This window comes from Acipenser ruthenus, chromosome 9 (genome assembly GCF_902713425.1).
Source record: "Acipenser ruthenus chromosome 9, fAciRut3.2 maternal haplotype, whole genome shotgun sequence".
Taxonomy (NCBI): Eukaryota; Metazoa; Chordata; class Actinopteri; order Acipenseriformes; family Acipenseridae; genus Acipenser; species Acipenser ruthenus.
Window position 1 is genome coordinate 50,351,890 of NC_081197.1, and position 16,274 is coordinate 50,368,163.

Consider the following 16,274-nt stretch of genomic DNA (forward strand, 5'->3'; position numbering starts at 1 on the left):
ATTTTTTCCCTGGAGGAACCAGTCCTCCACCGACTCCACCTTACCGTGACCACAGGCCTCCCAGAAGAGGGGGTCTTCGTATGCCAATGCTCTACAAGCTTTGCACCACAGAGCTCCCTCTCTTTTCAGCCGCCACCACCTCTACAGGTTGCTTTCTTCTTGGTCTCTCCAAAAGGGGCAGTTGCCGGTGTCCTACCTCTGTGCAGTGTAGGCACCGTGGACCCTCTTCCCTCAAAAAAAAAAAAATTCTCTGGCCTAGGTACGTGGCGTCGTAATCCCACACGTGATAGGATGGTCGAGTGGTGACGTCATAGACCAGGAAGTAAACACATAGGCAAGGTACTACAGTTGAGTTGCAAATGCGCTCTTTCTTTAATAATCAAAATAAAAGGTTTAAACAAAACAGAGGACTTCTTCAAAACAAAACAGCATGGTGGCCAAAATAAACACACAAAACAGTACATACACTAAATAAAACAAGTATCATGCCGGTTTCAAGCCAGCAGCAATAGTTATTTTTATATCTGACTTCTTACGTTCCTCCTGCTCTGAACAAACGACCACCCTCTAATGAGCAGCTGATCTGCTCTTTAGATATAATGTCCATCTCCAAACTGGGAATTACTTAATTAATTTGGAGATGGCCACATTAGGCACTTAGCTGGGTGGGAAATTTTAACCCCATCCATGCTGTAAAACAGTAACAAACATTGTGCTTTTAAACACCAAAGAATACATTTAAATCATAATAATACAACAAAAAAATACAAATGAACACAGAGGCGGGGTGTACCCTGTCACAATGTTCAAAAAGAGTTTTTTATCCATGCCTCTCATACACATACGAAGTGTTTTTATTCCTGTCAGATCCTTATATATAGCTAGTGAAGCCCCTGCTATCGTTCATTGAAGACCTGGAGTACTGGTGTGGCAATGCTTTGTCTAAAGGAGTTGGCCAGTGAAATAATTCTTGTCAAGCACTTCCATTCTCTGTGCAAATCTCTCAAGGGCAGTTTTGAAAATACATGCTACAGTAAACACCCATCCTGGATTGTGTTGGATTGTACGTTTCTTTATTAAGCGTCATACTTTTTATATTTAATGTTTTGAGGTAGCTGGAACTTTTGGCTTCATTCATGTCTAACTCTAGAAAAGAACAACAAACGGCAACTCTAGTGTAGGTAAATAGGAATGTTGTGCATAGGAATGTTGTGCAGTGTTAGCATACACTTATCATTGTTTAAGTTGTTTTGTATTAGTTGTTCAACTGATTTTTTTTAAATGTTTGACAAAATATATTTCATTGTATTTGTTTATTTATTTTGTAAATCAAAGAAAGCATATTTCAACATGAAAAATGAACAGAGATGAAGGATAAGTACACATTTTAGTAATGCAACGTATTCATTTGGAAATGCCCCATTATCGGCTGCATTGACAAGCCTTGCTTTATACAGAGATTGTGTGCATCAAAGAAAACGTCAGCCCTTTGTGAAACAGAAAACACATGAAGTACATTCAGTCACACAGTTAACAAAAACAGGGTTCATATTCAAAGCTTGATGTAATCGACTAAGAGTGTAGCACTTCATTTATTTATAGTATTGGTAATAGACCTTAGTCTAACACAGTTGAAAGTTGTGTGTTAAAATGATATTAAATACAGTACTAGTCATGTGTATTGGTATAGCCTGTGATAAATAGAATCAGGTCAGAAGTTTACAGTCATGTGTTTACTAATTAAGAGTTTGAGTCTGAGTTTGCCTTTAAGTGATGCATCATTCTGAAACACAACTGATTCATTCGTCACAGACAAGTTTATGTTAAGATAGTGTTGAGTAGAAGCATTTATCTGTCCAGCAGAGTTTGAATGAGAAAATGAACACCTTTGCCTAATGCCCCTGTTCTGATTCCCCGATACACCCTCCCTGTTTGGAACGATCACACCACAGCTAAAAGTGGTTTGATTCCACTAAGAAAATAGCTGGCATTCCAGGTGGATACGTACCCTTCTTCCAGAACAGGGGCTTTCAACCGGGTGTACACGTACACCCCTGGGGGTACTTCTAAGGGTCACAGGGGGTATGCAGCACGACTCAGAAATAAAAAATAAATACAAATGAAAGTAAAAGAAAATAATGATCTTGAACTGATTTTTTAAACTGTGTTATATATTATCTCTAAGCCACTGTGCATAAATATTTCATTTTTGTTTAGTATGTATCAGAAGTAGAGTATGAGTTGATTCCACTCTGATATTAGGGTGGGTGAAGCAGGGGTCTGGGGATTCTGCCTATGGAAAGCACTCTGTGCTGCTCATGAATTTTGCTGTTTTCAACTCTTTCTGCATTTTTGCTCCGGCAAACATAAAGAAAGACAGATTGATCTTTACTGTAAATAAGGCAAGGTTACCTCTTTTAATGGATCTAAAACTGCCAATTTCTTGCCACAGCAGGACAAACTGCCTTGTTCATGCTGAATGAAAGATTTTGTGATATTGTATTTGTGTCTTTATAGAAAATATAAATGCTCTCAGCAGAGGCATACGAAATCAGCTGAACAAAGTCAATTTACTTTTAGTACGTCAGCCACTTGGTGGGGATGGTAATAACTATTTTGTGATTTGTGGTTCACCTGTCTAAAAAAAGTCATGAGCCACAGTTGTTATGCTGAGATGGGAAGTAAAAGGTAACATGATAAACATTTACAGTGCAGACTATTTTGGATTATCTATAACTTTGCCAATATGTGTGAAGAGATTCCCAAATCTGTGCGTCCAAAGACAAAGACCTGTGATTTTTAAGAATTACTGTTTGGCATTCTGTCCTAAACCAGAAGTTTGTCAGTCCCAAACTGTTGTGACATATTTTATATATTAAATAAACAGGAAAAAAAGAAATGTGTTAATCAGATTATTCTGCCTTGTATTGCAACTGTGGCACCATTCAGTAGAGTGAAAATTGTAAAGGGGTACTTGAGCTGAAACCTCAAGAAGAACGGGGCACAGTTTTAAAATGGTTGAAAACCACTGTACTAAAAGAACAGTGATTGCGTAGACCTGAAGCCTCATAAAACAACATGCTGTCAGAAGTGAAGTTGATCAGAACCGGTATTTTCGCGCAGGTCCCCAGCAAGGCTCCTAAATGCGCTTGGAGAGGATGGTGGGGAGCTTCCCGACGGGCGGGGGGTTGTATTTCTCCACACGCATCAGCCGCAGCAGTATGTCTTGCATGTCTTGGGGCCAGTGATACACGTGGGTGTTCTGCAGCCAGGAAGGGACGTGGCTCTGGAGGGGTAGAGACAGATGGGAGTAAGATCTGAACCTCAGATCGGGACAAACTACTGTACCATCTTCATGAGTTGGAGGCGTTTTGAAAATGTCATTAGGGTATTTAATGTGGCATAACCAGGTTTATACAAATCTCATTGTTTAATCATATCTAGAAAATAACATGTACGACAGTTACACCCCTTCCAGTCTATGCATGCTCATCAGTTACACCATCAAATATTATGCACTAAGCTTTAGTTGGTTCATTTCCTAGATCCTCCTACTGTTGATCAATTGCTCAAATGTCAACCAACTAAATAAAAAACAGATAAAGAGTTAGTGGACACTAAAGCAGAGTGCAATACGTTTGCGATCATGGTGTAAAGATTTTGTTATTTGAATCACTACTGAAAAATAGTATATTATCAGAACATACTGTAGTGTACGTACATTAGAAAAGTTTGGGAACGAGAAATCCCATCCAGGTTTGTCCGTTCTTAGCACACCATTTACCCATACTAGTTGGATCTGATTTAAATGTTCCCAGTATTTAAGATACTACTTTAATTAGCAGGCTTTCTTCTGTTTTAAACAGTAATGATGCAAATGGATTTGATCAGGTTGATAATTTGTATATTATTATTATTATTATTATTATTATTATTATTACAACAGAACATCACCAGTCACTCTGAAACATACCCTCTTTGCTCCAGGGAAGAGAACAGGAATGAAGCGGAAATTTTTACTGCCATTCTGGATGTACTCATTTTGTAGCTAAAAAAAAGAGAAAGATTGGAGAATGTTCTATATAAACTAATTTGAAAAAGCAGTCTGTGGAGTGTGTGGTACAGTGAATATGAATAGCCAGCTGTACAGTATTCACTAATACCACCCCAAAACAGAGATGGGTGACTCCATAGCTGTTTACATTGTTTCACTTACAAAAACAGTAAGCTTCAAAACAGCATGTCACACTACATAGGGTGCTTTCTGAATACCAGCACCACTGTTTTGGAATACTTAAGTGATGTTTTTGAATAGGGGCAAATTCCGATGAAGAAGTGATAGGAGTTATAGTCGCTGTTATTGTCATGCTTTACATTGTACTACATGTAGTGCTCTTCGGTAAGAGGAGTGGGAATAGTACAGATGAAAAGATACATGGGAAACACAACATTAAAATAGAGCCTGTAATTCAAGACAAGGGGGGAGCATGGGAGCAACTGGCGACACAATGGGGATGTGTGATAGCAGAATTAAAAAAATGTCCTACCTGTTTGTAGATGTAAACTGTATGCAAGGCACTCTCGTCATTCTTTATGCTGATATACTGACATGGTTTGACGGTTTCATAATACTTGGGGCTGATTACTATAATAATCAAGTAGTCTTTCTGCAAACAAAAACAAAAAGTGTCACTTTGTCAGTCAGTTCAAGCTGCTTGCATAGACAATCAAAACACGTATGTAATCATTTCCAATACAGGTCTGCAATATAGTCTCAAATAATGAACTGTTAAAAGAAAGAGAATCATTAACTTGAACTGACTTATGGAGTGTCTGAGTGTTCTGAGATACTGTACGATGTTTTATGCATTATGACCACTGAGAAAGTTTGACACACATGTACAGTTAACCCTTGATTATCTGAACCCCATTATCCAGACACTTCTGTTATTGAGCTTCCCTGTTCTCATAGAAATGTGTTACTCAGCCCTGGCATTTACAGTCCAGTGTGGTGAAAGGGTTGTATCACTATTATTTTTAGAAGAAAGCCATAAACGATTTTACAGTTGTCATTCTATTTTCCAAACAATGTGATTATCAGGTCCCAATTAGTTTAATTACTGAATGCAGTACACATGCAATACCATAATGAATGTATCTCAGTTTTAGGGACGGGCACGTGTAATCATTTATTTGAATAATCGATTGGAAAATTGTTAATCGTTTACAAAAATATTAAATCTTGTATTGCAACAAATATAAATGATTTGAACAGACCCATTAACCATGATAAGCCTTTCTATGGCTCTTAATTATAAAATAGAGGTATTTTACAAAATAAAAGATATCACACAATGTGGTGTTGTCGGCAATCATGGTATAATTATTTATACTTAAACCACTGTGGTTACTATTAATAAACAAGCCGGTAACAAATGGAACAGGAATAAGATTGCAGCCAATAAACTTTTCAAAAATTCTGATTTGAAAAAATGTAATTAAAAAAGTATTGTTTGGGGACATTTTACCAAAGTAGACAAAATAAATCAAACACCTGCAGGTGTAGCCGTAGGTGCGTCGGAGATCACAAAGCAAATTAGAAGTAAAAGAAAAATCCTGCACAGTCTCACTTTATTGTTTAAAAGAAATAAAACAGAAAAGTAGACAAAACGTTTGGGTTGAGTATAATCATCTTGGAAATGTCAATACATTGTAAACGAGAGCACACTTGTCACCAATTAGCAATCACAGTTCAATTGAATACTCTTCAACCGGATCAATTATCTAAGAGCCATCAAATTTCATACTACTAAATAGAATTAAGTCTGTTAGCGGGCATCTCTAGACCATACGTTGTAACATTATACGTAATATATCATATAACATATTTAGATGTCACAAAAGCTTAACAATTTAACCAGTGCAACACTTCCGGAATTAATTACTAATATATAAATACAACTGTTCAATAAATCTAAGTACAGACATTATAACTATTCGTTGAAACCCTCCTAAATTGGCAATTCATTATATCAAAAAGTCGTTATGTACAATCATATGTCCGCAATACAATCAAAATGATACCGGCAAGTCCAATCACATTACTTGTATCAAAAAGTTGTTATAGCACAGATCGCAGATCAAAATCCTCATTAAGGCCTTTCGGTTTTAAAGTTTGTAAGGTGTAGACCCAATAAACTTCTCTCCTCTTCACTAATTCATCTACATTTCCTCCTCTTATTGGGGTTTTAATATTTTCAATTCCATAAAATCTCAACGTGAAAGTGTTGTGGCTATGATCATTAAAGTGGACGCTATGGGCGAATCACGATCATTTCTACGTATAGAGCTTTTATGTTCACTAATTCTTTGTTTGAGCATATGTGTTGTTTTTCCTCTATATGCCAAACCACAGGGGCATCGTATCATATAGATAACATTAGTTGAAGTACAGGTAATTATGTCTTTAATTGGATATTTCTTGTCTTTTTAAAGGGTGAATAATTATTGAGTTGTTATGGTATTATTACAATGAGCACGGTTGCCACATTTATAGTTACCATTAGATATTGGGCTTAACAGAGTTTGTGTCAGAATTTTTTTCTTAGGTTGAAAATTTGCACGTACCAATTTATCTTTTAACTGTGTCATTAGAGACGGATCTGTGGATAATAACTGCCAGTGCTTATTAATAGCCGTTCTGAATAGATGGGATTTTGGAGTATATGTCACGATTAGGGACCTACCTAAATCGCGATTTCGCGGATTTCGCAGAAATGGTGAAATTGAGGGGTCACCGTGAAATTCATCTCTTAGGGGCCAATGCATACAAACAAGTATGGAGAGGAAAAAAAAAGAAACTTGTTTAAATGAACTTTTAGACCCGAATAGCCACGTCTTCTTTGTTTTGACTCGGTACTAATAAAATAAATTATTGGATGGGACAAATAACATGACAACGAACGTGCTGCATACATTGACCTTATTAAAGTATGCCAGATGCCCTTGTATAACCGAGTTTTGGGGCTGTTTCTAATTGATTTCCACATCTGTATAACTTGGCAAAGCTTTGCCTTAACTTCCAACCAATTCAGTGGATGTAGACGTGCAGTCTCAATGTATGGGCAAGTCAACTGCAGGGGGATGGTGCATACTCGCCTTTAACAAATGACAGCACTCTGTTTTAGTAAGGAAGTAAGTACCACTATTTTTAAAAATCAAATTTTTAGGCTTTACACATGGTTTATTCAAAGCCGAATCAAAAGCGTGACGAATCTTTGTTTCACCTCTGTGGCTTTATCTACAAGTTCCTCTGTGGTGTGGCATACATGTCTCAATCTAAAGAACTGACTCTTTGGTAAACCTCTTTTTAAAGGCATAGGATGGAAGCCGTTAGCTAAAAGTAACGTGTTTTTATCAGTTTCTTTTTGATACATTAGACCCTGATCTGATTTCTCTATCCACATGTCTAAAAAATGTACTTGTTTCCTATCATATTCAAGAGTAAATTTCAAATTAGGATTGACATTGTTTAAACATCATTCAATTCTTTTTCAGTCCTCGTCCAAATACAAAACACATCATCTATATATCGATACCATTTCAAAATTTTTGAACAGAAAGCATTTTCATAAACATTATAGACAAAATTCTCTTCAAAGAAACCCACATATAAACTTGCATAGTTAGGAGTGAACGTTGATCCCATGGCCGTGCTATTCACCTGTAAATAAAATGTATCTTCAAAACTAAAGTAATTCAAATTTGGAACAAGATACGGCAATTCGTTAATAAATTCAGCAGGTGGAAATGTATCCGTTTCGCGATTCCTTAGATACAGTAGTAATCTAGAGTCTCTAAGCCCCCTGAATGGGGGATATTTGTATAGAGACTTTTGACATCAAAAGTGACCAACAAAGTGTCATCAGGAAGGTTGTCTACCATTGATATTTTATTAATTATATCTGTAGAGTCTCTGATATAAAATAAACACTAAAATGAAAGACAGAGCTACATTAACAACATACGGACAATAATAGCCACCTACGATACAAGCATGTATCCACCTACCTGCAGAGAGAGGCCCAACTGCAAGCCTAGGGCTCTGTTGACTGTGAGACTGAGAGTACGCAACAAACCATTGGCAGATACACTGGGATCCATTCAGCTGATCTAAGCAATGACAGAACTAAATACTTCAAACAGTCAGATTTTTTTATTTTCTCAGACCGATACAAATCTTTTGCACTTTCCTTACCTCACTGATGTATTTTTCCATGAAGTCAATTTTGCTTATGCTTCTATACTGCTGTTCAAACTGGTCAATCTGAAAAAAAGAATCAGATGCAATAAAATAACAGGCAGCTAAAGTGTTAATTTAGTTTATAATGTTAAACAAGAGGCTGTAACTGTAGTTACAAGAATGCAACCCAGGAACACCCCGATAGACCGCACCCTGTTATCACGGTCTGGGCTTGAATTCTGAACCCTTCTACAGTTAACTTTCCTAATGTCTACTACCACACACTGAATCTGATTGTGCTAATAATCAGAGCTTCCATTCTGTTCCCCTCTCCTCTCTTTTACGACAATATAGAAGTACTTTGACTTGCCAGTTAACTACTCATTATGGGCATTTCATTTCTGAATCCTAAAGAAACTGAAACAAATAAGACAACACATCACCAGAAATGCATGACAGTATTGTCACCATAGTTAGCATTTCAAACCTCAGTGGCTTTCACAAATCAACACATAAAATAAAATTATTACTTTCAGAAACAAACACTGAAAGCCACTGACCACAACGATGAATAAAATAATACTGAAAGCTCCCTTACATGTGTGTCGAATCCATTCCCTCTCAGCAAAGAGACAAAGTTTAAGATTTCGCGAACGTGCATGTCACTGTCTGCTTCATACGTGACAAAGACCTTCCCTGCAAAAAAAATAGGAACAACAAAGAGGTCAGCATACTACACCTGATGCATATCTTGATGCATCTATTTATTATCTTCTTAATACCTTAACTTGCTCAACATATCTATTCATCTGACTAAAACTAAAATACCAGCAGTTCAGTTGTATTTGTCATCCATTGCTGATAATGCCAACTGTTGAAATCTGGATTGAATATTATTTGAAAACTAACAAACACAAAATGTGGAAACTCTTATTAGGAGTGTGCTGATATACTCATACTCATAGTTGCCTTTAAGAAACACTGTCGTATAAGCGCACCCCTAACCCTCCTATTATCTCACCTATCAGCAAAGCATCATCTGTATTATAAATAGGGCTTTTCGGGTTTTATTAATTGTATTTTTCGGTGCTTATTTTTAGCAGTTTTATGTAAATCTTTTTTTCGGGGCTTTCGTTTTAGATATACTGTATGAAATTAGTGTTTTCTGTTACTTTCTAAAACACTTGAGTGTTTTTATTTTTCTGTCAATATATGTATAGTAGTAACTCAACAATACCTTCTTTCCTTTGCTTTGTCTTCCACAGTGAAATCCCGATGGTCACGGGCACATTCTTCTGGGGTTTTTGTGTGTTGGCATTTTTGTACATTTCGCCACAATTCTGTTTTAAATCCTCTGTATCTTAACTGTAATACAGCTTTAAATCCCGCTAACAAGCCTCCACCCTGATTGTAATCTCGTTTTAAATCTCGCAAGCAGAGTCTCCAATAGAAATGTAGGAATGTGCTGTCACTCAGTAGTTGGGGCGGGTTTAAAGTATTCAGAACGAATCAATGATAGATGCAAGTCAGGAAGGTGGGACATTGTCCAGTAGCACAGGGAAATGTATTTATTATTATTTTTGTAGTAGGCTTTATTTTTTAATGGGAAAAGGATAACGTCAACGTGAATTGATTAACCATTTCCACAGTTTTTCCTGTGTTTTCCGGTGTTTATTGGCTATCCACCGATTTCATTTTTTTTGTATCGGGGGTGTTTTATCGGGTTTTACCGGTTAAAACCAAAAATCAGAAGCCCTAATTATAAATCATGTATGAGAAATCAACCAATAATCGTAAGGGGTTTGTCAAAATTCCAGTACATTATATCCTGTGTATACTGTAGATGTCATCCCGTGCATAGAAAATCTAGCACAGTTAAAAACATTTCTCACAGTCTGAGGAGCCAGCTCAAAGTTTGCTATCCTCTCATCCAAACTGCACAAGATGACATCTCTTAAAAACAATAACACTGTACACAGTAACTTATATCTATGATCCCTAAAACATAAGCCTGTAATGTTTGTCAGAAAAACAAAAAGAACAAAAAGGAGAACACGTTTACTCTGGCATGTTTTGCTTTATACTTCTCCTTTTTTGCCTCTCCCTCACAGCGGTAGCAACAATGGTGCGTTTCAGTAGTTGTTGATTCGCTTTCGAGAACCGAGAGTAATGGGAAGCACCACCACACCTAGGGAACACTTTCCATGTACATACTTACAATACTACTTTTTATTTTGTAGGGGGGTAATTAATTGGGAAACTCATATAAACAACGTCACAGTTGTAATTTAATTTTCTATTCCAATTCAAATATCTGAAGACCCCCTTTAGAGAACTGAAAGAAATGGGATGCAATGGGGAGCACTGTCACACCTTTCATATACTCTCCATGTGTTTACGTCAGTCTATTTGTTTCTAAAGTACAAAACTAGCACCCACCATGGGCCTTAATCAACAATGATTAAAAAAAACAATAAAACCATTTTAATGCCATAAAAGTGTCAAGGAACAACTTGAAGTCGCAGATACTGAATAATTCCTTGCTAGTATTATATTGTTAGATACTGTTAGAATGGTTTTATTCCTTTTAGAAAAGTTATTTCAGATTTATGCCCAGCCAAAGGCATCAAAACATAAATTTAAGAATTGGTATGTATTCTTTTAAAAAAAATTGCTAATAAAGATCTGTGTCCCTTTATTGTCATTAATATTTTGTCTTTTAACAAATATTTTTAGACAAATATAACATGGATGTCTATGTAAATGATCTAAACAGAAGTGAAACTAATATATAGTGTTTAAAAAATAAAGCTAATCAACTACATCTGAAAGCTGGTTTCCATGACACCAGGCTGGCATGCCACTCGCACCCTTTACTTACCGTGACACATTGTCCTCACAATATTTTTTAAATTCCATGCTGTGCTATGCCTTATCGGCATCCTTTCTAATCTGATACTGGCACGGTTTTACCGTGCTGCAAGCATGTGATGTCTTTGTGGCTTAGTTCATTTTTGTGAACTGTAAAAGTCATTTTTGAGGGAGCAGCCTTTAGTGCTGTCTATGTGCTCTGTAGGTAGAGTACCGGCACTGACACAGAATGCAAATAAAATGTGTTGAAAAAAGATATTAGTCACTGTACGAGGCCTGTCTACAGCTGTACACTGATGTATTTGGGCCGTCATAACTGTTTGTAGAAACAAAACAATAACAACTGCAATCAACAATCACCTGCCTACATGTTTACATATTTCAATAAAACGGAACATCGTGGAGTTAGGAAAGAGGAAGCAGTCGACTGACACAACCCAGCATTGAGAAATCCAGCCTCAGACAGGCAGATTAATAACAATACTTACTCTGTTCCAGAGGGAGAGGCATGCTGTACATGCCATTTGTTTTGGAGGGTTCTGTTGTGGTGTGTGCTCTACAAAAAAAGACAACAGTAAATACTATATATTTCTTTTCAACAACAGCAATGTGTTCTCCATGTAATGATTTTTAATCAAATCAATCTACACTAGGATTATAAGGAGGATTACAGCTATCTTTTTCACACCACAATAGTTTACATAGTTGTCTAGGTCTCAAACCACTGTGGAATGGGTCGAAATCATTGTAGAAAACGCAATTTTGCTAGGTTAGCTGTCCGCAACTGTTCTGAATTGGTTTCTTGTTACTTTCAAATACATACAATTTAACCCCAATTCATATCTTTACACTGTAACATATGCCTATGATGGTATTTTGATAATTTGGTAAATACCAATACAGCTAACTATCCATTTGCCTATATATATATATATATATATATATATATATATATATATATATATATATATATATATACAGTAGCAACATAATTGTAAACTTAATATGGCATTATGTTAGAGAGCATTGCATTGGTTGAGTTCTGCAAGGTTTCTCATGCTTAAATGTGATGCTATCGGAGTCCACAGTGTATGTAATTCCAAATAAACTATAATCCTTTGTTGATATGCTCCATCCAGTCCATCCAGTCTGAACTTGGCAGCAAGTCTGTTTCCACTGTAAACCAACCATCAACTCCCCACCCCCCATCCCCCGGAAACAAAGGACCGTGTGCCTGGCACCACAGGAACACTAATAAAGTAATCACACCTCAAACAGCAAATACAGCATTCGTGCCAATTGTTTTTCTAGCAATAACAAAAACACAATGTTGTTGTGTGAATGGTTTAAGGAGCGTGACAGAGACTCAGTCATCTCCCATGGACACCACACTCCCCTGATCTCAATACAATTGACCATGTTTCTACGACATATTCGTCATCAAGATCTTCTGCCTACCTTTGCTCCAGTTGCATGAAATATTAAAACACTAAGGAGTAGATGTACTAAGATGGGCCATTCGAAGCGCAAACATACCGCAATTTGCATTTTCGTTGCGACAATTACCAAAGTATACATTTTGTCGTATGTACTAAGAGAAAATATGTTAATGAAAAGAGCCGCAATATACTAATTTAAATAGGTGTTGCGTCTTCTTAGCAAGATCTCTAGCATACATTGCATGTGTTGCGCGACACTTCAGATAAACAGCGGGAGCTAGTTGTGATTTGCTGCAGCAGAGAGTGCCCGAAGGATAACATCTATACATGCAAGGGTGTAAGAATCAAAATAACATTGTTTTGTCAAATGTAAACATCATCTGTACAATGCATTCTGTTCCGTCTTCATTTTACCTATTTTAATATTGTTATATATATAAAAAATTAAAGGCAGTTTAATCCCATCAGATTCTATAGTGGGTCCCCCACCTTCACACCCAAAAAGCTTTTCATAATCACACAGTAGCCCCTCGCTAAATCGGACATGTTTGTCTGACATAAGGAGGTGTCGGGTTTAAAAACAATACAATAAAATCGCACACACACATACATTTACAGTTCTCGATGTATTTTAAATATAAATCACTGCGCTGAAATAACACACATGTGTTTTGGGTAGCCTACACATTACATTAAGTGAAAATATAAATCTGTACAGTAGGCCAATACAGTATACAGTACAGTAGTAAAATCAAATGAATACCTAGCGCACTTTTGTTTTACTTTAGCCTACTGGTAACACAAAATAAATCATGCTGCTGCATTGTACAAATTGGTGTACAATGCTGTAGTGATGGCTTTCTGCATGAGATATTAATTATGTTATTAATTATACATTTTACATTATGTGTATGTGTGTGTCTTTTATCGTTAAGTTGTTTTTAATCATGTTTAAATTGTGTGTGAATGTGTTTTTATAGTCATTTTAATGTGCTTACTAATTCAGTTGCTTTAATATGCTTTTATATTAAGTTTCTATACAGTATTGTGTAAGTTTCGAGTTCTTTCATTTCCCATCAGCAAAACCAGCTACGTGCAGTTCTGCACAACTCAAAGTCACAGATGGGTGTCTGAGCTAAACACCAAAAGGCAGGAGATTAGCAGAGATAGTGTGGGATGGGGGAGGGGAACTGAAAGACAAGATGGATGCGCCCTGCTAGGTACAACGTGGTATTCAAATACCCCCCCCCCCCCCACCTTTTCCCCCGCAGAGGAAATGTGCAATGATAGAGTGGAAACCCCTATCATTGAACAGCAGTAAGACAAATGGGAGGGGAGTCAACAATTGTTTACAAAGGTATAAATATCAAACATTGTACATTTTTATCAGTCTTTTCATCTCTTTCGAATTGACTCCATGAATATCTGTGCTTTCTAATACAAACATATGCACTGAGCTGTACTGAGGCCTTGTCCAAAGTCAGTTTAAATCTTGTGCTTATATGATTGTATTGGAGGTATACCTTTTCTTGTATATAAAGTGTTTTTGAATCAGAATTCCCTAAAAAGTCGCTAACAGCATTGCGCATGTTTAGTACATTTCACCCGAGGCTTCCTACTTGTTTGCAACTGGTTTGCGACTATTGTGACAGGCGCAACACTTTAGTACATCTACCCCTAAATGGATTAACATCTCTCGAGACACCTTGTGGAGTCTGTGCCTCATCGTGTTAAGGCTGCGATCAGGGCAAATGGTGGTAGGTACAGATCCTAATATCCTGCAATATAACATGTGGAGTAGTGGTTAGGGCTCTGGACTCTTGACCGTGGGGTCGTGGGTTCAATCACTGGTTGGGGACACTGCTGCTGTACCCTTGAGCAAGGTACTTTACCTAGATTGCTCCAGTAAAAACCCAACTGTAGAAATGGGCAATTGTATGTAAAAATAATGTGTAAAAAATAATGTAATTGCATGTAAAAATAATGTGATATCTTGTAACAATTGTAAGTCGTCCTGGATAGGGGCGTCTGCTAATAAATAATAATAATAATGGATCCCCAACCTTTTCCCCATTTGACCCTGGCTTCTACCAATCCAACACCAGGGCAGATAGAAAGTACACTGCAAAGTCATACCTCTGAGTGGTAACAGTTCCAGGAGGTCTGCAGCACGGGGGACCTGTTCAAAATGAGATAGGATTGAAGTTCATCAGTTATCATAACAAGGGCTGGATTGCAATGGCAAATATTGAAAATACTTTCAGATTGTGATTCTTCTTGACTATTTTAATTGTAAAATAAACTAAAAACATTCAAACTGTTTGCTACTGTATTTATTACATTAACAAGAACTCTTTGGCTTCCAAGTTCAAATCACTGCTTTTCCTTTGACTGACGAGTTTGCAACATTTGGCGATCAAATAGAAAATGTGAGACCTATGAAATATGTTCACAATGACAGGCAGAATAATTTTCCAATCCAGTCGTGTTTATTTTTGTAGCTTACAGAAGCTTTTTTTTGTAAGGGACTGTATGAGGGTCTATCTGCTTTTCTATATTATTATTGTACTTATTTGAATGAATTGCATGTATTTGTATAACAAGGGAAATACAGGGAAACAAACCAAGATACAATTTTACACCATGGGACAATGAATAGCATTTTCATTTAATCTAAAGTGGTAATGTATACCATTTTCAAATTATCACCCATGCTATTCACTTGGTTGGCCCAGAAACATTTTAAACATACACAGCGAGATACTGGAGCTTTTTGACCCTCCATGGCTTTTTAAACTCTCTACTCCCTCCATGTGCTGTGAGGATGAAACGTGTGCTAACAGGATCCTTTTTCTTAACCAAAAGTAAATATCATGAACTCTGAGAAAAGTGACATCTCTGGTGTGTGCAGTACTGTTTCAGGAAGGCATGTGAACATTTCAAGCTCATTAAAAGGGTCCCTATTTTTGCCTCCTATGCCTCTACTGTCTATGCCTCTCCCTCCCAGCGCACACAATGTATGCTTTCAGAAAATGCTGATCATTTTTGGACAGCTACTTAGCTTTATGCAATTCAACTAAGGTTAACTAAAATCCATTTAGACCCCTTGATTTTGTTCCTGTTTCACTGACACCCTTTAAATATTTTGTTCATCTTTTTGTGTGCAATATATTTTCTTCTCTGAAGGTACAATGCTATTGAGAATCAACTGCTGCTGCACCCTCTCTACAATATCTACAGTCAGCTCCTTTCATGCCTTCAGTTATTGGTACATTCTGCTGCTTGTGTTTTAACGAAATCAAAATGCAGTAAAACAAGTTAGTCAAACCATCCCTTTCAGAGAATTCAGTGTCAGAGCCCTACCTTACACTTCAAGACATTCCGGGCAGGATTTTCAAAAACCAGTGTTCTTATATTGAAGTGGTATAGCAACTAGTGCTTTAGTAGCAAGATTTTTCAAACTAAATGTGTTAATTAAATCAATCCGTTAATGCTTTGAAATTGAGTCGATGAGGTTGTTAATGAGCGCATTTCTTGTTAAAAAGCTTAATTGTCGCACATCACGTACATCCCTTCCTGTCTCAATGACTAAATAAGGGGAACTCGTTAATCAAAATGCATGTTAACGAGATAAAAAAAAATGAATGGAAGCATAATTTGCTGTTACGGAAACTACTAGCGTACAGCGAGACGACTCTCTCACCTGCGAGCAGCAGCCAAAT

At 36.9% G+C, this 16,274-nt stretch overlaps 1 protein-coding gene across 2 annotated transcripts in view; it reads right to left on the reverse strand.

Moving 5' to 3' along the window:
- Window positions 1-348: 348 nt before the first annotated feature.
- Window positions 349-16,274, reverse strand: part of LOC117406040 (E3 ubiquitin ligase TRAF3IP2-like) — a 42,683-nt gene continuing 26,757 nt past the window's right edge. The window contains exons 4-11 of one of the 2 annotated variants that reach the window (XR_009329520.1): window positions 14,689-14,731; window positions 11,602-11,669; window positions 8,841-8,938; window positions 8,258-8,326; window positions 4,548-4,667; window positions 3,974-4,048; window positions 1,042-3,286; window positions 349-942 (exon numbers count right to left, since the gene is read on the reverse strand). Coding sequence is in view for 1 of the 2 variants with exons in the window: in XM_034009727.3 (XP_033865618.1) it covers window positions 3,140-3,286; window positions 3,974-4,048; window positions 4,548-4,667; window positions 8,258-8,326; window positions 8,841-8,938; window positions 11,602-11,669; window positions 14,689-14,731 (620 nt within the window). In the remaining variant the exon portion in view is untranslated. Of the gene's footprint in view, window positions 3,287-3,973; window positions 4,049-4,547; window positions 4,668-8,257; window positions 8,327-8,840; window positions 8,939-11,601; window positions 11,670-14,688; window positions 14,732-16,274 lie in introns of both variants that reach the window. The other variant, XM_034009727.3, reaches the window with a different exon arrangement.